The 26,110-nt window shown below is 42.7% G+C and overlaps 1 protein-coding gene across 1 annotated transcript; it reads left to right on the forward strand.

Annotated features, from left to right (window-relative positions):
* The first annotated feature begins 8,168 nt into the window (after positions 1–8,168).
* LOC121556663 (B-cell CLL/lymphoma 6 member B protein) lies at positions 8,169–19,687 on the forward strand. The gene is made up of 6 exons (XM_045215242.1): positions 8,169–8,247; positions 8,445–8,588; positions 11,841–12,005; positions 12,669–12,780; positions 12,998–13,125; positions 18,621–19,687. Exons 3-6 carry the CDS (start codon positions 11,916–11,918, stop codon positions 19,560–19,562), a joined length of 1,272 nt encoding a protein of 423 aa, XP_045071177.1. The 5' UTR covers positions 8,169–8,247; positions 8,445–8,588; positions 11,841–11,915; the 3' UTR covers positions 19,563–19,687.
* Positions 19,688–26,110: the final 6,423 nt, after the last annotated feature.

Consider the following 26,110-nt stretch of genomic DNA (forward strand, 5'->3'; position numbering starts at 1 on the left):
AGCAGGACCAAGTTTGGACCAAGTTTGGGAAACCCTTGACTAGCCTACCCACACTGTATCTGCGATATGTTGGCTAGTGCGCACTTGCCAAGACCAGACTAGTCACATTTGCTGTTTAATGCTACAGTAGAGTTGAATGCAATGGAAACACATTGAACATTAGATTTATGTTATTAGGTAAATGAAAACTTAAGCGGAAAAGTACATTTTGTGTGCACTATGTCATCACGCACTTTTTTGTATTTTACCCCCTTTTTCTCCCCAATTTCGATCTTGTCTCATCGCTGCAACTCACCAATGGCTCGGGAGGCGAAGGTCGAGTCCTGCGTCCTCTGAAACATGACCCGCCCAAACCGCACTTCTTAACACCCGCCCGCTTAACCCGGAAGCCTGCCACACCAATGTGTCGGAGGAAACACCGTTCAACTGACGACCGAGGTCAGCCTGCAGGCGCCGGGCCCGCCACAAGGAGTCGCTAGAGCGCGATGAGCCCCCCGGCCAAACCCTCCCCTAACCCGTACAACGCTGGGCCAATTGTGCGCCGCCCTATGGGACTCGCGATCGCGGGCGGTTGTGATAAAGCCCGGGAACGAACCCGGGTCTGTAGTGACACCTCTAGCACTGCGATGCAGTGCCTTAGACCGCTGCGCCACTCGGGAGGCCCATTACGCAGTTATTTTTATCCACAACAATTCAGTTTGGTGGAAACACACCACTGGTGGAAAAATTTGCATATTTCTTTTATGCTGATTTTTTAATATGTGCATGAAAATCTGTCGCCAATTGGATGAAAACCTAGCTAAAGAAGCATTTTTCAGCATAGAGTTGATCAGGTTGTTGATTGTGGCCTGTGGAATGTTGTCCCACTCTTGAATGGCACAACAATGGGCCTCAGGATCTCTGCACGGTATCTCTGTGCATTCAAATTGCTCAATAACAGGGATGTAAACAAATTTGTGCACAACATTTGAGAGAAATAAGCTTTTTGTGCGTATGGAAAATTTGTGGTATCTTTTATTTCAGCTCATGAAACCAACACTTAACATGGTTTTTTTTCTCGCAAATATATATATACATACATATATATATCCTTTAAAAAATATATATTTCTCTTTATTACTTTCCAACCCCACCACCCCTTCCCTAATTGGACTAAACTAGTTAACAACAACGCTTAGGCCTCTACTTCCAGCTTATACATACTATAGACATTGATGGACACAGTCAATTTTACAATAATTTAGTTTTTTTACTCCTGAACTTCCTCTACCCTCAACATCTCGGATCATATTCATGATTCCATCCGGTTTGCTTCTATATGCCATATCTTTCTAACTGTGCTCTTTCACAAAAGCTCTCAACCTATAATCTATATACTTATTATGGACACAGTATGCTTTACATTAGTTATCTTGTTGTTATTAGTTGTTGTTAGTTGTTATTAGTCCCATCCTTCAGCTCCATTCAACACCTCCCATCTATCTCTTAACACCATTCATATTGGATTTCTATTTGCCATATATTTTTCAACTGTACTGTGATGTTTCACAGAAGTTCTGAACCCTTCGATTCTCATTGTTTCTACAGATTGTAAATTGAAAAAGTTTTTTTTGCTAAAAGTATTATTATATTATTGATCGATTGACTATGACTTTTCAGATCACCCAGTAGTGCTATCTGCAGGCGTAGCTCCAGGTAAATATTGCAATCCTTCAGCCATTCCAAAAACAAGCTACAAATGGACAGTACCAAAACAAATGATCTAATGATTCTGTCTCTTCGCAGCAAAATCTGCAGAGCTGGAAAGATTGTGTCCCCCATATAAATAACATTCTATTGGTAGCAAGAATTTTGTATAATAATTTAAATAGAAACATTTTAAGTTTTGAATCTGGCGTCGTTTTGCGTATCAGTTCATAAACACTATGCCATGGAATCGGTACGTCAAATCTCTTCCCAACTATTTTGCAATCTATATGGGACGGCTGTCAAACCTTTGCTCCTTAAATGAAACTGGTATACCTTTTTGTTTATCACAATTTTATTTAACCAATTATGTTCTTTAATGCAGGGCTGACAGACAAGTTCCTTACTTTTTCCCACTTCCATTTTCCACTTCCATTTTTGCGGTAATGCTGCAATTATTTGGTTGTAATTTTGGGTAGAGCAGACATTTCCATATGTTTTTGTTAGCTGCATATGCGACATAACTCCACCAGTCCTACCTATGATATCATTTACGAAGATTATACATTTTTTAAAATTAAAATTGAAAAAATAATGGTTTTTTATCAATTAGTATATTTGAGTTTAACCACAATATTTGTTGCATTATTTGTTCTGTCGTTTCTGGAGGATTCAATTGTAATTGCAACCAACTTTCTATGGCTTGTTTTAAAATAGTGATATTTGGGAGATGATTTCCTTTTCAAATAACTTAAAGGGAGAGGTTGTAATCTGAATAAAGGGAGAAAGGCCATTCTTGAACATGGGGTGAGACAGTCTTACTAATTTGCTAGAGAACCAGTTCAGATTTAAGTATAATTTTTGTATGACTGAAGCTTTTAGTGATAGGTCTAATGCTTTAATATTTAATACTTTTTCTCCTCCGAATTCATATTCATTATATAAATAGGCCCGTTTAATTTTGTCTGGCTTGCCTTTCCAAATAAAATAGAATATTTTTTTCTCATAGAATTTAAAAAGCTGTTCGCTAGGCGTAGGCAAGACCATAAGCAAATAGGTAAACTGGGATAATACTAAAGAGTTAATCAGGGTGATTTTCCACAAATAGACAGGTGTTTACCTTTCCATGGTAGCAAGATCTTATCTATTTTTGTTAACTTTCTATTAAAATGTATTGGTGTGAGATCATTTATTTCATTTGCGATATATATTCCGAGTATATCCACATCACCATCAGACCAAAAAAAACGAAAACAAAAAACATATGGGGTATTGGAAGTGATGCATACAATTACATTGATGGAAGTTACAATTTATCTGCAATATTAAAGCTGATCTACCCCCTCAAAAAATAATAATAATAATAAAAACGTGTTTATTTTTGTTCAGTATATTTTTTTACCCACAAAAAAACGATTTGATTAATAAAATATTTAATCCGTTGGCTTCCTCAAATGAAGGGGATGATGGCACAATCTTTGTGAGAGGGAGTGTATCGGATTTCATTGGTCGTCAACTCCTCATTGAGGATAAATGGAGTTAGCCCTGACTGCCCCGGAGCAGGTTAGTTTTGAAGGATTCGTTGCCATAGAAATGTACCTGGCTGAAAGGTGAGCCACTTACGTGTTTTTCCAGTTATCCCGAGTTGAACTCTGAGTTAACCAAAGTTACATCTCTAACTCCTTAAACCTGATTCATAGTATAGGGCTCCGAAGGCTTTAGGCCTTGTGATGGGTGAAATATTAAACATGAACGAATGTGCACCTGTCCTTGATATTTCAGACTGACTGGTCTCTACGAACTGGAGTGTACATCCTTTTAACTAGAAGATTAGAAGCATTCTATGCAATCACAGGGTATATACACAAATATACAAATAATAACTTCAAGAGTTGAGGAGTTTGATGGATGTTGGCACAAAACTAGAAGCTGCTCTCTTAGATGTGAAGGGGAGAGTTCTATACCTGCGCACAGAGGGTAGGGGGCTATAAGGCCCAAGGGGGTGTGGCATATGGCGAATATACCACTACTAAGGGCTGTTCTTAGCCATGACGCAACAAGGATTGCCCTTAGCCGTGGTATATTGGCCATTTACCACAAACCCCTGAAGTGCCTTATTGCTATTATAAACTGTTTACCAACGTAATTAGAACAGTAAAAAGTAATGTTTTGACATACCCGTGGTATATGGTCTGATATACCATGACTTTCAGCCAATCAGCATTCAGGGCTCGAACTACCCAGTTTATAATGGTCATTTTGTGTGTGTTATGTCAAAGGCTATTTGTTCCCTCTTCTTCCTCACTCGTTTTTTTGTAAATGTCACTGAGGGGTTTCTGGCTTGCTCCGATGACCTTCCCACTGATTCTTATTACCCTGTTCAATGGGTTTGGACGTGTTCGATAGAGCACCAAACCACCCCACAATATTAAAAGCTAAAATGGATTCTATGAAGCATTTATAAAATGCTTGGAGGCTTGATTGGTGTACATTCATCTTCCTCAATTTCCTTAGAAAGATCAGGCGTGGTTGACATTTTGAGTGAATGTGTTCAGTGTTTCTTTTGAAGGAGAGCTGGAGATGCCTGTCTGAGTTGCCTGCTGTGTCCATAATTACTGTCATCCGAGTACTTAATGAACATCATCTCTGGGCCTGAGCTCCTACAGTCGTCGGTGTTCAGGGTGAATAACACAGGCGAGATGACAGAGCCTTGTGGTGATCCTGTAGAGATGGTTCTGGATGAGCTGCAGTGACCTTTGAATCTTACCAGCTGTTGTGTATTTGTCTCGAAGGAAAGGACCCAGAGAATCAGATGTGATAATATATATACAGTACCAGTCAAAAGTTTGGACACACCTACTCATTCCAGGATTTTTTACATTGTAGAATAATAGTAAATACATCAAAACTATGAAATAACACATATGGAATCATGTAGTAACCAAAAAAGTGTTAAACAAATCAAAATATATTTTATATTTGAGATTCTTCAAATAGCCACCCTTTGCCTTGATGACAGCTTTACACCTTTGCCTTGATTTTGAGCATGGCTTGGATAAAGGGCACTCTCTGTCCACATCCCTCATAGAGATGACAGTAATTTCCCCTCACACATATTACACAAGCCAAATATTAAAGGGGTCATACATACTGTATGTCTGGACATTCAGGTTATGAGCCTTACATCATTCATTCAATGTAAATGCGTATCACCCCAATGTATGTAAAGTTGTCTCCAGCTGGAGATGCTTCCTACTTAGAATTATCTAATACATTTAATCAGTCAATCAAACAATCCTTCCCACCCCATCTCAATGCATATATGCCAAAGGTGGCCTGTCCAACACTCAAAAATACTAAATGTATTGCTTTATTTGATATAAAAACAAGAGGCAAATGGTCATTTTAAAGATAAATTACATCTATGAAAACTGGACACCACTCACACTCAATTGTTGTGATACCCAAATGATTGGCAAACGTATACGACATTATTTTAAAGGTCTTATCTAATCACCATGATCTTTTTTTACAAGAACAATAAAAGAGAATATCATTATGCTAAGAGGGGTTTGACAAGTTTGTGCTTTGTCACCTTTGATGAATATCTATGTGTCTGTGTGCATTGATATTGCATACAGTACCAGTCAAATGTTTGGACACAACTACTCGTTCAAGGATTTTTCTTTATTTTTACTATTTTCTACATTGTACAATAATAGTGAAGATATCAAAACTATGAAATAACACATATGGAATCATGTAGTAACCAAAAAAGTGTTAAACAAATCAATATATATATATATTTTTGAGATTCTTCAAAATAGCCACCCTTTGCCTTGATGACAGCTTTGCACACTCTTGGCATTCTCTCAACCAGCTCCATGAGGTAGTCACCTAGAATGCATTTCAATTAACAGGTGTGCCTTCTTAAAAGTTAATTTGTGGAATGTATTTCCTTCTTAATGCGTTTGAGCCAATCAGTTGTGTTGTGACAAGGTAGGGGTGGTATACAGAAGATAGCCCTATTTGGTAAAAGACCAAGTCCATATTATGGCAAGAACAGCTCAAATGAGCAAAGAGAAATGACAGTTCATCATTACTTTAAGACATGAAGGTCAGTCAATACGGAACATTAAGAACTTTGAAAGTTTCTTCAAGTGCAGTCGCAAAAACCATCAAGCGCTTAGATGTGAAAGGGAGAGTTCTATACCTGCGCACAGAGGGTAGGGGGCTATAAGGCCCAAGGGGATGTGGCATATGGCTAATATACCACTACTAAGGGCTGTTCTTAGCCATGACGCAACACGGATTGCCCTTAGCCGTGGTATATTGGCCATTTACCACAAATCTTCTTCAAGTGCAGTCGCAAAAACCATCAAGCGCTATGATGAAACTGGATCTCATGAGGACCGCCACAGGAAAGGAAGACCCAGAGTTACCTCTGCTGCAGAGGATAAGTTAATTGGAGTTAACAGCCTCAGAAATTGCAGACCAAATAAATGCTTCATAGAATTCAAGTAACAGACACATCTCAACATCAACTGTTCAGAGGAGACTGCGTGAATCAGGCCTTCATGGTCGAATTGCTGCAAAGAAACCACTACTAAAGGACACCAATAAGAAGAAGAGACTTGTTTGGGCCAAGAAACACACGCAATGGACATTAGACTGGAGGAAATCTGTCCTTTGGTCTGATGAGTCCAAATTACACATTTTTGGTTGCAAACGCCATGTCTTTGTGAGATGCAGAGTAGGTGAACGGATGATATCCACATGTATGGTTCCCACGGTGAAGCATGGAGGAGGAGGTGTGATGGTGCTTTGCTGGTGACACTGTCTGCCTTGAATTCTAAATAAATCACACACTTAACCAGCATGGCTACCACAGCATTCTGCAGCAATACACCATCCCATCTGGTTTGGGCATAGTCGGACTATCATTTGTTTTCAACAGGGCAATGACCCAACACACCTCCAGGCTTTGTAAGGCCTATTTGACCAAGAAGGATAGTGATGGACTACTGCATCAGATGACCTGGCCTCCACAATCCGCAGACATCAACCCAATTGAGATGGTTTGGGATGAGTTGGACCGCAGAATGAAGGAAAAGCAGCCAACAAGTGCTCAGCATATGTGGGAACTTCAAGACTGTTGGAAAAGCATTCCAGGTGAAGCTGGTTGAGAGAATGCCAAGAGTGTGAAAAGCTGTCATCAAGGCAAAGGGTGGCTACTTTGAAGAATCTAAAATCTAAAATGTATTTTGATTTGTTTATCACTTTTTTGGTTACTACATGATTCCATGTGTGTTATTTCATAGTTTTGATGTCTTCACTATTATTCTACAATGTAGAAAATAGTAAAAAATAAAGAAAAACCCTTGAATGAGTAGGTGTGTCCAAACTTTTGACTGGTACTAATATATATATATATATATAGTGTGTATTTGTGTGTGTATATTATTATAATATAGATATTATAGCTAAGTCTGACCTGAGCGTCAAGGTTACTGATAATTAAATGTCGTGATTTGTTGTTAATTTGTATTTATGTATATTTCAGTGGTGGATAGACTATGGCTGTGAACCATTTTGTTTAATTCGTAATGCATCTAGCTAGCAGTAGCATATTTCAAAGAGCAGCTCGCACTCCTTTTTCATTGAATCATGCCCCATGACGCCAACCAATGAAATCCTTTCTCTTCAGTCTAAAAGGAAGTAAACAGTGACCAAGAACAATTTTCACGTTAGCGTTTTTATTGTTGTTATTTAGACATTCATTAACCTAATGGAACATAAAATATGACTAATTTAACTGCATAGCATCACATACTTACCCCAGGTAGTCTTTAATTCGCGTTGGAGGCAGGACTTGGTTGATAAATGTTATCTAGGTGACGGTAGCTAGCTGCTAACAATGGAAAACGTTAACTGTATGGTTTTTCACACACAAATAGCCTCCATTATGGAGGTGCTAGCGAATGCTGCCGTGTCAGAGATCTGTAAACTCGTAGACGACGACTATGCAGTGTTTCGTTTGGAAATTTCTCAAAGTCAGAAAGAGAACAGGACATTGCGGAGGAAACTACAGCTACTCGAACAGAAGGTGGCACGGGAGCGCGCAGAGAAGACAATGCGAGAGCGCGCCCTCGCCAGTCGTCCCAGTAGTGTTAAGGGCCTCGACCGATACAGAGGAATGGCAAGAGGTACATTTTGCCCCGTTCCCTTCTGGCCACATGTGTTTGGATAGTATGCAATAATTCCCCTGATTACTTAGTTATCTTGCGAGAAGTTATGAGAAGTGTTTATAATAAATTACTTACTTCCTTGCCAATTCTAGACGTGTCAATAGTGTACAATAGTCAATATAGCGTTGAGCATTGACAGTAGCTAACCTAACCACCTCTTTTCCCCTAATCACTCTCTCAGGTGAAGGACATCTCACTGGAGGCCACACGAGCTTTGTGAAGCCAGCGGGGGCACAATAAATGGAGAGATGACAAACCAATCACTGTTGATGAGGGGAGTGGAACCTCAACCCAGCACGTTATTGTAATAGAGGTAAGTGCAATAGTGTTCCATTAAAATTACAGTACATCAAATGTGACCAGTTTCAGAAAGGCTCCTCTCAGCTATTCACTTGCTTATATGTACATCTTAATTTATCTGCCATAGGGGAGCTTGTGAGACTTCCCTTACGACATTGTTATTCAATTCCACTCATGTACCGATAATAACCTCCTCTCTTTTTGTGTCAGTCTGCAGAGGCTGAAGGTCCTGGGGTCAAGCAGGAGAGGTCTGAAGGAGAGGAGAACCCACGGCACAGCAGAGACATCCAGACTGGAGCGGAGGACCCCACCACCGCTGCCGCCGCGCCCAGGACCCAACGCAGCATCACGGAGGTCAGTGGAAGGCCGGACGCCGTCCTCAAGTCAGAGACAGACACCAAGACTTTAACTGTAACACACAGGCTCTTACACACAGGATCTGTCCACATATCAGAACCAGAGAGACTGGGGCAGGGGCCACTGGGCTGTCCTCCTGCTCCCGGCTCAGAGTGTTTACCTGTATTTCACCAGAGCCAGAAGACGGTTCAATCCTGTGGAGATGGTGATGGTGACACGTTAGACACTGGTGTTGATGATCTGTCTTGTTCTTATGATACAGAGATGGATCCTGGCAACATGCCCTTGGGTTTAGAGAGACAGACTGATCTGTCTAGAGTGGACTGGAACCGGTACAGTAGTAGTGTATACTCTGAAGGGTGCTTAGATAAGAAAGGGGAGGTTATAGTCATAGATGAGGTGACTGTGAAAGTGGAGGACGACACATCTCTGACATGGAATGCAGACGAGACTCACTTAGGGGAAGGACACTCGCAGGGCAACACCAGTGACTTCTTAGACTACAGGGAAAGCTTAGAGACAAATGTAAATGTCGCGACCCACTCCCCTTTACACGCGTTCAGGGATCGTGACCCAGTGTCTACATCAATGGCACCTTCCGATTCACATGGCCGCATCCTTTTCGATCAGGTATTGAACTCAAATGACAGGGCTAGAGCCCAGGCTTGGGGAGGGGGAGCAACATCAGGCGGTAGTAAAGAAAAACGGTTCCTCTGCACGTTCTGTAACAAAGGCTTCAGCTGCTCCCAGAAGGTTGAGATCCACCAGAGGGTCCACACAGGGGAGAAACCCTACAGCTGTACCCAGTGTCACATGCGCTTCACCCAGGCTGGTGACCTGAAGAGGCACCAGAGGGTCCACACAGGGGAGAAACCCTACAGCTGTACCCAGTGTGAGAAGAGGTTCTCTCGCCACCACCATTTGAAGATGCACTTGAAGGTCCACACTGGAGAGAGGCCGTTCGCCTGAATGCACTGCGGGTAGAGGTTCTCAGAAAGGAGCTACATCATGATACACCAGCAGAAAAACCATTCCACTCTATAACCTAGACAGTAACCATTTGACTAGATAGCTTTTGTTGTTTAGATCAAACCCTGCATTAAAGAAAAGTATGAATTGTAATTGTTGTCTGCATTAAAGACCCACAGATGCATTTGTAATAACAAGAGTAACATATTTCAGTGTTGAATATTCCTGGGTAGAATATTGCATTCAGACATTGTGTGATATTTAAGCCATATATAAGCCTAAAAAGGTTGTTACATAGTGTGTTTGTACTGTGTAGGCTATATGATGTTCACAAATGCCTATTTCATTACTTCCATTCAACTACTTAATTTCTTTCCCAAAGACTCTTTTTAAAGAGAAAAATGTATGCAGTTCATCAAGTTCATGCTGATTTTTTGTTGAGACATTTGTATGTGTGGTTTTCGTATGGTGTATTAAAACTTGTTTATGTTTAATAAACAAACCAAAAAAACACAATGGGACTTTTCATTCGAAGACTTTAATTGAAATTCCCTTTAATATACATTAAAGTGCATTCGGAAAGTATTCAGACCCCTTGACTATTTCCACATTTTGTTATGTTACAGCCTTATTCTAAAATTGATCAAATTGGGTATGTTCCTCATCAATCTACACACAATACCCCATAAAACTGGTTTTTAGAAATGTTTGATCAATGTATACAGAAATTAAAACGGAAATATCACATTTACGTAAGTATTCAGACCCCTTTATTTGGGGAGTTTCTCCCATTCTTCTCTGCACAGTTATTTTCAGATCTTTCCAGAGATGTTCGATCGGCTTCAAGTCCGGGCTCTGGCTGGGCCACTCAAGGACATTCAGAGACATTCAGAGACTTGTCCCGAAGCAAATCCTGTGTTGTCTTGGCTGTGTGCTTAGGGTCGTTGTCCAGTTGGAAGATGAACATTCGCCCCAGTCTGAGGTCCTGAGCGCTCTGGAGCAGGTTTTCATCAAGGATCTTTCTGTACTTTGTTCCGTTCATCTTTGCCTTCATCCTGACTAGTCTCCCAGTCCCTGCCGCTGAAAAACACCCCCACAGCATGATGCTGCCACCACCATGCTTCACCGTAGGGATGGTGCCAGGTTTCCTACAGACGTGACGCTTGGCATTCAGGCCAAAGAGTTCAATCTTGGTTTCATCAGACCAGAGAATCTTGTTTCTCATGGTCTGAGAGTCTTTAGGTGCCTTTAGGCAAACTCCAAGCAGACTGTCATGTGCCTTTTACTGAGGAGTTGCTTCCGTCTGGTCACTCTGCCATAATGGCCTGATTGGTGGAGTGTGTGCAGAGATGGTTGTCATTCTGGAAGGTTCTCCCATCTCCACAGAGCAACTCTAGAGCTCTGTCAGAGTGACCATCGGGTTCTTGGTCACCTCCCTGACCAAGGCCCTTCTCCCCTGATTGTTCAGTTTGGCCGGGCGGCCAGCTCAAGGAAAAGTCTTGGTGGTTCCAAACTTCTTCCATTTAAGAATGATGGAGGCCACTGTGTTCTTCGGGACCTTCAATGCTGCAGAAATATTTTGGTACCCTTCCCCATATCTGAGCCTCCACAAAATCCTTAGTTTTTGCTCTGACATGCACTGTCAACTGTGGGACCTTATATAGACGTGTGCTTTTCCAAATAATGTCCAATCAAATGAATTTACCACAGGTGGACTCCAATCAAGTTGTAGAAACATCTCAAGGATGATCAATGGAAACACGATGCACCTGAGCTCAATTTCTAGTCTGATAGCAAAGGGTCTGAATACTTATGTAAATAAGGTTGTCATTTTTTTATAAATTTGCAAAAATGTCTCAACCAGTTTTCGCTTTGTCATTATGGGGTATTGTGTGTAGATTGCTAAGATTATTTTTTTTATTGAATCAATTTTAGATTAAGGCTGTAACGTAGCAAAATGTGGAAAAAGTCCAGCGATCTGAATACTTTCTGAAGGCACTAAATAAATATACCTACACATACTGTACACGTCAAAATAGTTTAGTCGGGTTTGTATGACTTTTGACTTATCATAGCTGACTTATATTTACCCACAATATAGTTATATCCACCATGATGGGTTTAACAACAATTAAGTCATTCTGTAACTACAGTTTAGTACTCAAACTTAGTGGGGATGGGTAAACACTCCATGTTGAACGTGTTCATTATCTGTGTGTGCGTTTGTACGTACCTGAGGGAGTGTATGTCTGTGTAATCTGTATCACCTGTCTCTTCCAGGAGGAGGAGGGTCCAGAGGTGCTGCTGGTGAAGGAGGAGGGGTGTGAGGAGGGTCTGGGGAACCCTGAAGGACCCATGGTCATGGAGGACAACCAGACTACACCTCCTCCTGAACCCACAGAGGAACCAGCTGAACAGCACAGGACCACACACAGTCTCACTGAGGTGAGCCCACTGTAAACTACTGTCTGAATGGTATTAGGTCAGGTCCCGTATCCACAAAGCCTCTCAGAGTAGGAGTGCTGATCTAGGATCAGTTTTGCCTTTTTAGATCATAATGAATAAGACCTGATCCTCAATCAGCACTTCTACTCAGAGTATCTCAGAGTAGGAGTGCTGATCTTAGTTCATAATAAATAAGATTGTATGGACAGATCCTAGATCAGCACTCCTACTCCAAGACACTTTGTGGATACGGGCCCAGGTCTCGATTAAATTTGTCTTAAATCTGGGACCATGCCTTTAAACCATTAAAGGGATAATTCGGGATTTTGTCAATGATGAGTCAGATGAACTCGTGGATACCATTGTTACGTCTCTGTGTCCAGTATGCAGGAAGTTAGAGGTCATTTTGCGAGCCAGTGCTAACTATCTTAGCACAAAGACTGGATTAACCGAAGACTTCCTTTCTTTGCGCTAATCTAGTTAGCAAAGCTAGTTGCCAAAATCCGAACTATCCTTTTATAGAGAGTCAAGTAATCAAATCAACTAACATGTTTGCATAGTACTCATGGCAATCCCTCATTTCCCAATCAGAAGATACTCCAAGGCAGGGTGCTCATATCAGATTTCTTGATCCAACATCCTCTCACTCTGTATCTCTTACAGTCAGTAGACATGGAAGATGGGAAACCTGATCTGCTGCTAGTCAAAGTGGAGACAATAGAGGACGGACCAGAGAGCATTGACCTGCTGAGTGGACTAAAGATGGGGGAGCAAAGTAAGGGATAAATACATAGAGAACATAATATATATGTGTATATATACACATAAATACGAATAGTGATGCACCTGCATAAAATGAAATAAATACAATTTATGTTTATATACTAAAACAAACATAAAGTTTGAACTTGACCAGGTAATTGACTCAAAAAACTCCATATGTAGAGTTCTCTGCCATGTTTGTAAAGTCTATTTTGTAACTCTTCCTGCAGGTGGTTGGCTAGAAGCTAACAGAGGAGACTGGGCGGCCATCTTGGATTCCCAGACCCAGACTGTTGCAGCCAAGGGCTGGGGGGACGACATCACCGAGCAGGCCAGGACCAGAGGAGACATAGTGGAGGTCAGTGGATGGGACAGCGTCCTCAACTCTGGGCTGGGGAACAACACTGTTAACCCCTACCAGAAACAGACAGTCAAACACATGTAGTGTCTGAAGGTCTATTGATTTTGCTGATGTTTGCAAATGGTGTAATAGATGAACTTTACTCTGCTTTGCTGAAGCATTTGGAAAATCATTGTTACATAGGTTTCTTGGAATAGAGGACATTTGGAGATATGTGAAAGCCGGGGATTGGTTTATTAAAATCACGCCATACTATGTCACATAGGATATAAATACCATGTCTTAAACAAAGAAGGGGAGAGACAACATATTGGATCAACAGATTGGCCGTTTCTCTCCAGATATAACTGCAGATATCTGTAAATTAATACTGTGAACTTTGATACAATAAATCTTTATAATCAAAGAACAGTGTAAGCGGACTTCTTATCATCACAGCATAATTAGCAACGTTGACTTGGACACCACACACATAACAACATTTCCATGACAACAGACTGGCTGAGACCAGGGCGAGGTGTAGATTTGGTCTACGGGGATGGGGAGGTGTCTGTATGCAGTGGGAGAGAACAGACAGACTCAGCTAGTGATGCTCCGTCCTGCTCCTATATTTGTGATTCAGAGAGACTAATGGTGCATCAGGTTAACCCCCTAACAGGTGCTGCCTTCAGCCTGCCTTCTATTAGCCTGACGACTCACACCAAATTATTTTGCTTCTCTGTCATTTGCTACATACTTTAGTCTGAGACTGCCATCGTTGAAGTCATTTGTGGTGACGAGGGGAGTTGTACAAAACAAAGTCATCAGCGATTGGATCGTCTCTAACCAATCAATCAGAGTATTTTGTATTTATTAACGAAATCGTTGTGGAAATCTGTTGCAGCTCAAGTTGGCTACAAAATCCACAATGCAATGCTCTTTCTATTGGCTGGCTGGCTAGCTAGCTAGGTAGCTAGCTAGCAAACGTAGCTACACACAATAATACCAAATACAGTGTTTGGCTGGAGCAAGGAGTGAAGAGGCACCAGACGGTCCACCCTACAGCTGCCCCCAATGTGAGAAGAGGTTCTCCCACCAGCACCATCTGAAGATGCACCTGAAGGTCCACACGGAATAGTGGCTGTTCGCCTGTACGCACTGTGGGAAGAGGTTCTCAGAGAGGATCAAACTCAGGATACACCAGCAGAAAGTGTACACGGCCAATGTACAAAGTCTAGTGACATGTAATGTAGTACTAGTTTGTTTGTAGTTAATTCGGCTGGTTTTGGATGTAGTAGGGAACTGGATGAGGTGAACTGAGGAAAGAATGAGTATGATGAGGCAGAGTAGATTATATGGTGATGGTTGGTGTGATGGTGTTTGTAAAAATGCAGCGAGGGTAGCAGATTTACATAAAAGGTTAAGTGTTAACATAGTGAGAAAAGTTATTATTTTTGTCATGTATCGTTTTGTGCAATGAAAGTACTGTACTTCATGTTATAGTCCCTCACAGAATGTCATTTCACAGTGGCCATGCCCCTCTACAGGGCTACAGATGTAAAAATCCTTCAATCTGCCCTTGGCGCCCATACAAATTAGACTGAAGGTTGCCTTGTTAAATCTTGTTCATTCTCTTACTTTAAATACTATGACTGTTTTCTCATCTGCTGGGAATGTTGTTTGAAATGTCCCATACTTTGTTGATATCGTTATCAACCTACTGCATACCCCTAATAATATACATTTTCCGGTGCAGGGTGTGCTATTAGCAGGCTAACACTAATTTAAACAGACTGGTAGAATAGTTAGCATAGTTAGCCATCGCTAGCATTCACTGTTTGAAGTAACTTGAGTGTAGTGGAGTTGACTAATGACTATGACATGAATATACAGTGCCTTGCAAAAGTATTCATCCCCCTTGGCGTTTTTCCATTTTTTTTGCATTACAACCTGTAATTTAAATGAATTTTTATTTGGATTTCATGTAATGGACATACACAAAATAGTCCAAATTGGTGAAGTGAAATGAAAAAAATGCTAAAAAATAAATAACAGAAAAGTGGTGTGTGCATATGTATTCACCCCCTTTGCTATGAAGCCCCTAAATAAGATCTGGTGCAACCAATTACCTTCAGAAGTTACATAATTAGCTAAATAAAGTCCAACTGTGTGCAGTCTAAGTGTCACATGATCTGTCACATGATCTCAGTATATAGACACCTGTTCTGAAAGGCCCCAGAGTCTGCAACACCACTAAGCAAGGGGCATCACCAAGCAAGCGGCACCATGAAGACCAAGGAGCTCTCAAAACAGGTCGGGGACAAAGTTGTGGAGAGGTACAGATCAGGGTTGGGTTATAGAAAATATCTGCTCCCACGGAGCACCATTAAAACATGGAAAGAATATGGCACCACAACAAACCTGCCAAGAGAGGGCCGCCCACCAAAACTCATGGACCAGGCAAGGAGGGCATTAATCAGAGAGGCAACAAAGAGACCAAAGATAACCCTGAAGGAGCTGCAAAGCTGCACTCCATAGAGCTGGGCTTTACGGAAGAGTGGCCAGAAAAAAGCCATTGCTTAAAGAAAAAATAATCAAACACGTTTGGTGTTCGCCAAAAGGCATGTGGGAGACTCCCCAAACATATGGAAGAAGGTACTCTGGTCAGATGAGACTAAAATTGAGCTTTTGGCCATCAAGGAAAACGTTTTGTCTGGTGCAAACCCAACACCTCTCATCACCCCGAGAACACCATCCCCACAGTGAAGCATGGTGGTGGCAGCATCATGCTGTGGGGATGTTTTTCATCGGCAGGGACTGGGAAACTGGTCAGAATTGAAGGAATGATGGATGGCGCTAAATACAGGGAAATTCTTGAGGGAAACCTGTTTCAGTCTTCCAGAGATTTGAGACTGGGACGGAGGTTCACCTTCCAGCAGGACAATGACCCTAAGCATACTTCTAAAGCAACACTGGAGTGGTTTAAGGGGAAACATTTAAATGTCTTGGAATGGCCTAGTCAAAGCCCAGACCTCAATCCAATTGAGAATCTGTGGTATGACTTAAAAATTGCTGTACACCAGTGGAACCCATCCAACTTGAAGGAGCTGGAGCAGTTTTGCCTTGAAGAATGGGCAAAAATCCCAGTGGCTAGATGTGCCAAGCTTATAGAGACATACCCCAAGAGACTTGCAGCTGTAATTGCTGCAAAAGGTGGCTCTACAAAGTATTGACTTTGGGGGGGGGTGAATAGTTATGCACGCTCAAATGTTCTGTTTTTTGTCTTATTTCTTGTTTGTTTCACAATAAAAAATATTCTCCATCTTCAAAGTGGTAGGCATGTTGTGTAAATCAAATGATACAAACCCACAAAAAAATCAATTTTAATTCCAGGTTGTAAGGCAATAAAATAGGAAAAATGCCAAGGGGGGTGAATACTTTCGCAAGCCACTGCATATATAATTCACAACATTTGGAAGGGAGCTATAATCCAGTTATATACACTGCTCAAAAAAAGGGGACACTAAAATAACACATCCTAGATCTGAATGAATGAAATAATCTTATTAAATACTTTTTTCTTTACATAGTTGAATGTGCTGACAACAAAATCACACAAATATTATCAATGGAAATCAAATTTATCAACCCATGGAGGTCTGGATTTGGAGTCACCCTCAAAATTAAAGTGGAAAACCACACTACAGGCTGATCCAACTTTGATGTAATGTCCTTAAAACAAGTCAAAATGAGGCTCAATAGTGTGTGGCCTCCACGTGCCTGTATGACCTCCCTACAACGCCTGGGCATGCTCCTGATGAGGTGGCGGATGGTTTCCTGAGGGATCTCCTCCCAGACCTGGACTAAAGCATCCGCCAACTCCTAGACAGTCTGTGGTGCAACGTGGCGTTGGTGGATGGACCAAGACATGATGTCCCAGATGTGCTTAATTGGATTCAGGTCTGGGGAACGGGCGGGCCAGTCCATAGCATCAATGCCTTCCTCTTGCAGGAACTGCTGACACACTCCAGCCACATGAGGTCTAGCATTGTCTTGCATTAGGAGGAACCCAGGGCCAACCGCACCAGCATATGGTCTCACAAGGGGTCTAAGGATCTCATCTCGGTACCTAATTGCAGTCAGGCTTCCTCTGGCGAGCACATGGAGGGCTGTGCGGCCCCCAAAGAAATGCCACCCCACACCATGACTGACCCACCGCCAAACCGGTCATGCTGGAGGATGTTGCAGGCAGCAGAACGTTCTCCACGGCATCTCCAGACTCTGTCACGTCTGTCACATGTGCTCAGTGTGAACCTGCTTTCATCTGTGAAGAGCACAGGGCGCCAGTGGCGAATTTGCCAATATTGGTGTTCTCTGGCAAATGCCAAACGTCCTGCACGGTGTTGGGCTGTAAGCACAACCCCCACCTGTGGACGTCGGGCCCTCATACCACCCTCATGGAGTCTGTTTCTGACCGTTTGAGCAGACACATGCACATTTGTGGCCTGCTGGAGGTCATTTTGCAGGGCTCTGGCAGTGCTCCTCCTGCTCCTCCTTGCACAAAGGCGGAGGTAGCAGTCCTGCTGCTGGGTTGTTGCCCTCCTACGGCCTCCTCCACGTCTCCTGATGTACTGGCCTGTCTCCTGGTAGTGCCTCCATGCTCTGGACACTACGCTGACAGACACAGCAAACCTTCTTGCCACAGCTCGCATTGATGTGCCATCCTGGATGAGCTGCACTACCTGAGCCACTTGTGTGGGTTGTAGACTCCGTCTCATGCTACCACTAGAGTGAAAGCACCGCCAGCATTCAAATGTGACCAAAACATCAGCCAGGAAGCATAGGAACTGAGAAGTGGTCTGTGGTCACCACCTGCAAAACCAGTCCTTTATTGGGGGTGTCTTGCTAATTGCCTATAATTTCCACCTGTTGTCTATTCCATTTGCACAACAGCATGTGAAATTTATTGTCAATCAGTGTTGCTTCCTAAGTGGACAGTTTGATTTCACAGAAGTGTGATTGACTTGGAGTTACATTGTGTTGTTTAAGTGTTCCCTTAATTTTTTTTGAGCAGTGTATATTTCTAACTATGTGTGTCATTGCTTGAATTCAGGCTTGGCTGAAATGCTTTCAATGGGAAAGATTGCTTCCGTACCCCACTTCCATGATTTTAGTTGAAAACGTCTCTGTCCCATGTGGATGGACCTACAGTATGTGAGTGTATGACCATCTTGTTGAAATCAAATACAAAATAGAATCTGTGCTGACTGTCTTGGTTATTTTTGTGTCATTGCAGGGACTGTAGGAGTTTCCTATATCTCAGTCGAACCAAAACATACTTCATTCTTGAATCAACACAAATGGATTTTTTTTCAGAAATAATAAACTCCAATGGCTCCATATGGTTAGGTAGTTGACTGTGGTTAGCATTTTATAATGTCATGTTTCTGTGTGTACAGCAAAGTGTTTCTTATATAAACCTTTATGCTTTTCTGTTCAATTTGTGTTTACAGTCTGCAGTCCATGAGGACCTGCTGATATCCGGTGTTGCTGGCGGGAGAGACTGGACCTCTGAGGTGGCTGGTCATAAACCCTGGCCCCAGATCAGGACCCTGGATGAGAAGCTTTCGCTCTTCCTTCCCGAGTCAGATCCAGGACCCAACCACGAGGGACAGAGACCCCACCACTACACAGAACACAACCAGTGGACAGGTAGACTGAACAGCCTCAGTCCTGGTGGTCATCAGAGAGACAGAGGCTCCAGTCAGGGAACCAGTCTGCAGCCCAGACCCTTCTCTTCACAGTCTCAGTGCAGGGATGAAGCAGGGCCTGGGGCTGATAGAGATAGACCCTCCTGTTCCTATGATACAAACACCACAGTATCCATGATGAACAGAGCAGGTCACCCTGGGCTTCAGACTTCACAGAGAGTGGTGGGAGACCCCCCTGGTGGGAGTCTAACAGGAAGTCTGTCTTCTCTTTCTGGATCTTGTCTAATGCTTAGTGACTGGGTTCATAGAAAGCCTGGAGCTGGGTCTAGCCTTCCTCAGCTACCTCATGGTTACCCCACAAATACAGACAGGGTCAGGATGGGCGTTCACCACGAGAGGTACCTAGCCTATAACACAGCACACAATCTCAACAACACCCAAACAATGGCTAGAGGTCAAGGAGGGAGCTCAAGTACTAACCACCTGAGGGTGGTGGCTCCTGCTTCTACCTCCTCTGGTGTCATTGGGTCACAACGTGGGAGGCCGAGCATTAGGACGGACGCCGACAAGCCATACGCCTGCCCCACGTGTGGGAAGTGTTTCACTGAGGCGAACTATGTGAAGAGGCACCAGACCGTTCACACCAAGGAGAGGCCCTTTAAGTGCAAACTATGTTACAAGAGGTTCTCCTTCCTGAGTAGCCTTATCAGACATAGGAGTGTCCACAATGGGGAGAAACCGTAGCAGTGTGGCTTGAGATGTACACAGGGGAAATCTGAGAACCATTCTTTAGCTAAGCAATTCTCAACTGGTGGGTTGCAGGGAGGTTTGGAATGGGTCGCGGGTGTCTGAGTAAAAAAATAAAAAAATATATACAGTTGAAGTCGGAAGTTTACATACACTTAGGTTGGAGTCATTAAAACTCGTTTTTCAACCACTCCACACATTTCTTGTTAACAAACTATCGTTTGGCAAGTCAGTTAGGACATCTACTTTGTGCATGACACAAGTGATTTTTCCAACAATTGTTTACAGACAGATTATTTCATTTATAATTCACTGTATCACAATTCCAGTGGGTCAGAAGTTTACATACACTAAGTTGACTGTGCCTTTAAACAGCTTGTAAAAGTCCAGAAAATGTCCTGATAGGCTAATTGACATAATTTGAGTCAATTGGAGGTGTACCTGTGGATGTATTTCAAGGCCTACCTTCAAAATCAGTGCCTCTTCGCTTGACATCATGGGAAAATCAAAAGAAATCAGCCAAGACCTCAGAAAAAAAATTGTAGACCTCCACAATTCTGGTTCATCCTTGGGAGCAATTTCCAAACGCCTGAAGGTACCACGTTCATCTGTACAAACAATAGTACACAAGTATAAACACCATGGGACCACGCAGCCGTCATACCGCTCAGGAAGGAGACGCGTTCTGTCTCCTAGAGATGAACGTACTTTGGTGCGAAAAGTGCAAATCAATCCCAGAACAACAGCAAAGGACCTTGAGAAGATGCTGGAGGAAACAGGCACAAAAGTATCTATATCCACAGTAAAAACGAGTCCTATATCAACATAACCTGAAAGGCCGCTCAGCAAGGAAGAAGCCACTGCTCCAAAACCGCCATAAAAAAGACAGACTACGGTTTGCAACTGCACATGGGGACAAAGATCGTACTTTTTGGAGAAATGTCCTCTGGTCTGATTAAACAAAAATAGAACTGTTTGGCCATAATGACCATCATTATGTTTGGAGGAAAAAGGGGGATGCTTGCAAGCCGAAGAACACCATCCCAACCGTGAAGCACGGGGGTGGCAGCGTCATGCTGTGGGGGTGCTTTGCTGCAGGAGGGACTGGTGCACTTCACAAAATAGATGGCATCATGAGGAAGGAAATATTTACCTTTCTGATGTGAATGTAGCTGGAATAAAGTAATTATATTATTTTCTACCCTATTCTTGCTAACACACTGTTGTTCTTTCTAAACAAGTCTGCTCTCAGCTTGAAAGATAGTGACAATGAATAAGAGATTTTATGTGTAATGTAATAAGCAGTACCATACTTCAAAGAACAGCGTGCATACCTTTTTCATTCAATCACACCATTTGAGCTATGATGCCAACCAATAACATCCTTTGTAAACGGAAGTGAACAGTGACCAAGAACAATGAAGCAAGGCAGTAAGTCAATGAACAGTCATTTTCCGGTCACTTCTGGGAAACCGGAATGCTTATGGACCTGCTCTCAGATGTATAGTTGCCCACATTCTGCGAGCATGGAGAGGCCAGAGATAGCCAGACTAGTAAACTGGGCTAAGGAACAGATGTTGGGTATTGGAGAAAGGCCATCAGTGCATGTTCTGCAAACAATACAGTGGGTGAAGGCGCGGTATGAGCGTGGTGAACGGAGAGATGTGGTTATGGACAGCGAGGAAGAAGAAGAGCCGAGTGCAGTGGGAATATGTGTGTTGAGGAAGAATGGCACCAAGTACAAACCGTACTCTGCTGTTTCTGATTGCTCAGAAATGTAACCTGATGAGTGTGATGATGAATTACAGTGCCTTCGGAAAGTATTCAGACCCCTTGACTTTTTCCACATTCTGTTATTCTAAATATTTATTTATTTATTTTAAAATTCCCTCATCAATCTACACACAATACCCCATAATGACAAAGCAAAAACAAATACAAAACTGAAATATCACATTTACATACAGTGAGGGAAAAAAGTATTTGATCCCCTGCTGATTTTGTACGTTTGCCCACTGACAAAGACATGATCAGTCTATAATTTTAATGGTAGGTTTATTTGAACAGTGAGAGACAGAATAACAACAACAAAATCCAGAAAAAGCATGTCAAAAATGTTATCAATTGATTTGCATTTTAATGAGGGAAATAAGTATTTGACCCCTCTGCAAAACATGACTTAGTACTTGGTGGCAAAACCCTTGTTGGCAATCACAGAGGTCAGACGTTTCTTGTAGTTGGCCACCAGGTTTGCACACATCTCAGGAGGGATTTTGTCCCACTCCTCTTTGCAGATCTTCTTCAAGTCATTAAGATTTCGAGCCTGACGTTTGGCAACTCGAACCTTCAGCTCCCTCCACAGATTTTCTATGGGATTAAGGTCTGGAGACTGGCTAGGCCACTCCAGGACCTTAATGTGCTTCTTCTTGAGCCACTCCTTTGTTGCCTTGGCCGTGTGTTTTGGGTCATTGTCATGCTGGAATACCCATTCCCGACCCATTTTCAATGCCCTGGCTGAGGGAAGGAGGTTCTCACCCAAGATTTGACGGTACATGGCCCCGTCCATCGTCCCTTTGATGCGGTGAAGTTGTCCTGTCCCCTTAGCAAAAAAAACACTTACGTGATTTTCGTTGAAAACGTCATTGTCCCATGTGGAAGGACCTACAGTATGTGAGTGTATGATCATCTTGTTGAAATCAAATACAAAATAGAATCTGTGCTGACTGACTTGGTTATAAACACACGGCCAAGGCAACAAAGGAGTGGCTCAAGAAGAAGCACATTAAGGTCCTGGAGTGGCCTAGCCAGTCTCCAGACCTTAATCCCATAGAAAATCTGTGGAGGGAGCTGAAGGTTCGAGTTGCCAAACGTCAGGCTCAAAACCTTAATGACTTGGAGAAGATCTGCAAAGAGGAGTGGGACAAAATCCCTCCTGAGATGTGTGCAAACCTGGTGGCCAACTACAAGAAACGTCTGACCTCTGTGATTGCCAACAAGGGTTTTGCCACCAAGTACTAAGTCATGTTTTGCAAAGGGGTCAAATACTTATTTCCCTCATTAAAATGCAAATCAATTTATAACATTTTTGACATGCGTTTTTCTGGATTTTGTTGTTGTTATTCTGTCTCTCAGTGTTCATATAAACCTACCATTACAATTATAGACTGATCATTTCTTTGTCAGTGGGCAAACATACAAAATCAGCAGGGGATCAAATACTTTTTTCCCTCACTGTAAGTATTCAGATTTACTCAGTACTTTGTTGAAGCACCTTTGGCAGCGATTACAGCATAGTCTTCTTGGGTATGACGCTACAAGCTTGGCACACCTGTATTTGGGGAGTTTCTCCCATTCTTCTCTGCAGATCCTCTCAAGCTCTGTCAGGTTGGATGGGGAGCGTCGCAGCACAGCTATTTTCAGGTCTCTCCAGAGATGTTAGATCGGGTTCAAGTCCGGGCTCTGGCTGGGCCACTCAAAGACATTCAGAGACTTGTCCCGAAGCCACTCCTGCGTTGTCTGTGTGCTTAGGGTTGTTGTCCTGTTGGAAGGTAAACCTTCTCCCCAGTCTGAGGTCCTGAGTGCTCTGGAGCAGGTTTTCATCAAGGATCTCTCTGTACTTTGCTCCGTTCATCTTTCCCTCGATCCTGACTAGTCTCCCAGTCCCTGCCGCTGAAAAACATCCCCACAGCATGATGCTGCCACCACCATGCTTCACCGTAGGGATGGTGCCAAGTTTCCTGCAGACGTGACGCTTGGCATTCAGGCCAAAGAGTTCAATCTTGGTTTCATCAGACCAGAGAATCTTGTTTCTCATGGTCTGAGAGTTTTTAGGTGGCTTTTGGCAAACTAAGCGGGCTGTCGTGCCTTTTACAGAGGAGTGGCTTCCATCTGGCCACTCTACCATAAAGGCCTGATTGGTGAAGTGCTGCAGAGATGGTTGTCCTTCCGGAAGGTTCTCCCATCTCCACAGAGGAACTCTAGAGCTCCTTTAGTGTGATCATCAGGTTCTTGGTCACCTCCTGACTAATGCCCTTCTCCCCAGATTGCTCAGTTTGGCCGGGTGGCCAGCTCAAAGGGAAAGTCTTGGTGGTTCCAAACTTCTTCCATTTAAGAATGATGGAGGCCACTGTGTTCTTGGGGACCTTCAATGCTGCAGAAAGTTTTTGGTACCCTTCACCAGATCTGTGCCTCGACACAATCCTGTCTCGGAGCTCTACAGACAAATCATTTGACCTCATGGCTTGGTTTTTGCTATGACATTGCATTGTCAACTGTGGGACCTTATATAGACAGGTGTGTGCCTTTCCAAATCATGTCCAATCAATTGAATTTACCACAGGTGGACTCCAATCAAGTTGTAGAAAGATCTCAAGGATGATCAATGGAAACAGGATGCACCTGAGCTCAATTTCGAGTCTCATAGCAAAGGGTCTGAATACTTATGTAAATAAGGTATTTCTCTTTTGTATTTTTAATACATTTGCAACGATTTCTAAAAATCTGTTTTCATTTTGTCATTATGGGGTATTGTGTGTAGATTGCTGAGGATTATTATTTTTTTATTCCATTTTAGAATGAGGCTGTAACATAACAAAATGTGGAAAAAGTCAAGGGGTCTGAATACTTTCCAAAGGCAATGTACATGCGGTGGCAGGTGTGGTGAAGACCTCCGAGTCCCAGCCTCGCCCCGATGGTCATGTAAAGGATGTTTCTGGCCCAGTGGGAGTGACATTTTTGGAGAAAGTAGATCCCTGCCTTTTGGCTGACCCATATGTTGTCTCAAGCTGGGTACATACAGTGGGGAAAGAAAGTATTTAGTCAGCCACCAATTGTGCAAGTTCTCCCACTTAAAAAGATGAGAGAGGCCTGTAATTTTCATCATAGGTACACGTCAACTATGACAGACAAATTGAGAAATTTCTTTCCAGAAAATCACATTGTAGGATTTTTTATGAATTTATTTGCAAATTATGGTGGAAAATAAGTATTTGGTCACCTACAAACAAGCAAGATTTCTGGCTCTCAGAGGCTCCTCTGTACTCCACTCGTTACCTGTATTAATGGCACCTGTTTGAACTTGTTATCAGTATAAAAGACACCTGTCCACAACCTCAAACCGTCACACTCCAAACTCCACTATGGCCAAGACCAAAGAGCTGTCAAAGGACACCAGAAACAAAATTGTAGACCTGCACCAGGCTGGGAAGACTGAATCTGCAATAGGTAAGCAGCTTGGTTTGAAGAAATCAACTGTGGGAGCAATTATTAGGAAATGGAAGACATACAAGACCACTGATAATCTCCCTCGATCTGGGGCTCCACGCAAGAGCTCACCCCCGTGGGGTCAAAATGATCACAAGAACGGTGAGCAAAAATCCCAGAACCACACGGGGGGCCTAGTGAATGACCTGCAGAGAGCTGGGACCAAAGTAACAAAGCCTACCATCAGTAAGCACACTACGCGCCAGGGACTCAAATCCTGCAGTGCCAGACGTGTCCCCTTGCTTAAGCCAGTACATGTCCAGGCCCGTCTGAAGTTTGCTAGAGTGCATTTGGATGATCCAGAAGAGGATTGGGAGAATGTCATATGGTCAGATGAAACCAAAATATAACTTTTTGGTAAAAACTCAACTCGTCGTGTTTGGAGGACAAAGAATGCTGAGTTGCATCCAAAGAACACCATACCTACTGTGAAGCATGGGGGTGGAAACATCATGCTTTGGGGCTGTTTTTTCTGCAAAGGGACCAGGACGACTGATCCGTGTAAAGGAAAGAATGAATGGGGCCATGTATCGTGAGATTTTGGTGAAAACCTCCTTCCATCAGCAAGGGCATTGAAGATGAAACGTGGCTGGGTCTTTCAGCATGACAATGATCCCAAACACACCACCCGGGCAATGAAGGAGTGGCTTCGTAAGAAGCATTTCAAGGTCCTGGAGTGGCCTAGCCAGTCTCCAGATCTCAACCCCATAGAAAATCTTTGGAGGGAGTTGAAAGTCTGTGTTGCCCAGCGACATTCCCAAAACATCACTGCTCTAGAGGAGATCTGCATGGAGGAATGGGCCAAAATACCAGCAACAGTGTGTGAAAACCTTGTGAAGACTTACAGAAAACTTTGACCTGTGTCATTGCCAACAAAGGGTATATAACAAAGTATTGAGAAACTTTTGTTATTGACCAAATACTTATTTTCCACCATAATTTGCAAATAAATTCATTAAAAATCCTACAATGTGATTTTCTGGATTTTTTTTCTTCTCATTTTGTCTGTCATAGTTGACGTGTATCTATGATGAAAATTACAGGCCTCTCTCATCTTTTTTAAGTGGGAGAACTTGCACAATTGGTGGCTGACTAAATACTTTTTTTCCCCCACTGTAAGTATTTGGGTACTGTGAAATTGGTGAAGGTAGCTCAAGTGGACTTGTGATGATTTTGTGTGTTTCTTCCGCCCAGAGGGGGCGGGCGCTTCCACGTCACATGCCTCGGGACAAGACCTTTGACTTGCTTTGCTCTCCGGAGCAGTGTGCCTTTGAAAGGAGTGA

This window comes from Coregonus clupeaformis, unplaced genomic scaffold, assembly GCF_020615455.1.
Source record: "Coregonus clupeaformis isolate EN_2021a unplaced genomic scaffold, ASM2061545v1 scaf0402, whole genome shotgun sequence".
In the NCBI taxonomy this organism is placed as follows: Eukaryota; Metazoa; Chordata; class Actinopteri; order Salmoniformes; family Salmonidae; genus Coregonus; species Coregonus clupeaformis.

Coding starts and splice junctions, on each gene's coding strand:
- LOC121556663 (XM_045215242.1), top strand. CDS start 11,916: ATGGTCATGGAGGACAACCAGACTACACCTCCTCCTGAACCCACAGAG. Junction 12,781..12,997: donor ACTAAAGATGGGGGAGCAAA/GTAAGGGATAAA, acceptor CTCTTCCTGCAG/GTGGTTGGCTAGAAGCTAAC. Junction 13,126..18,620: donor CCAGAGGAGACATAGTGGAG/GTCAGTGGATGG, acceptor TTGTGTTTACAG/TCTGCAGTCCATGAGGACCT.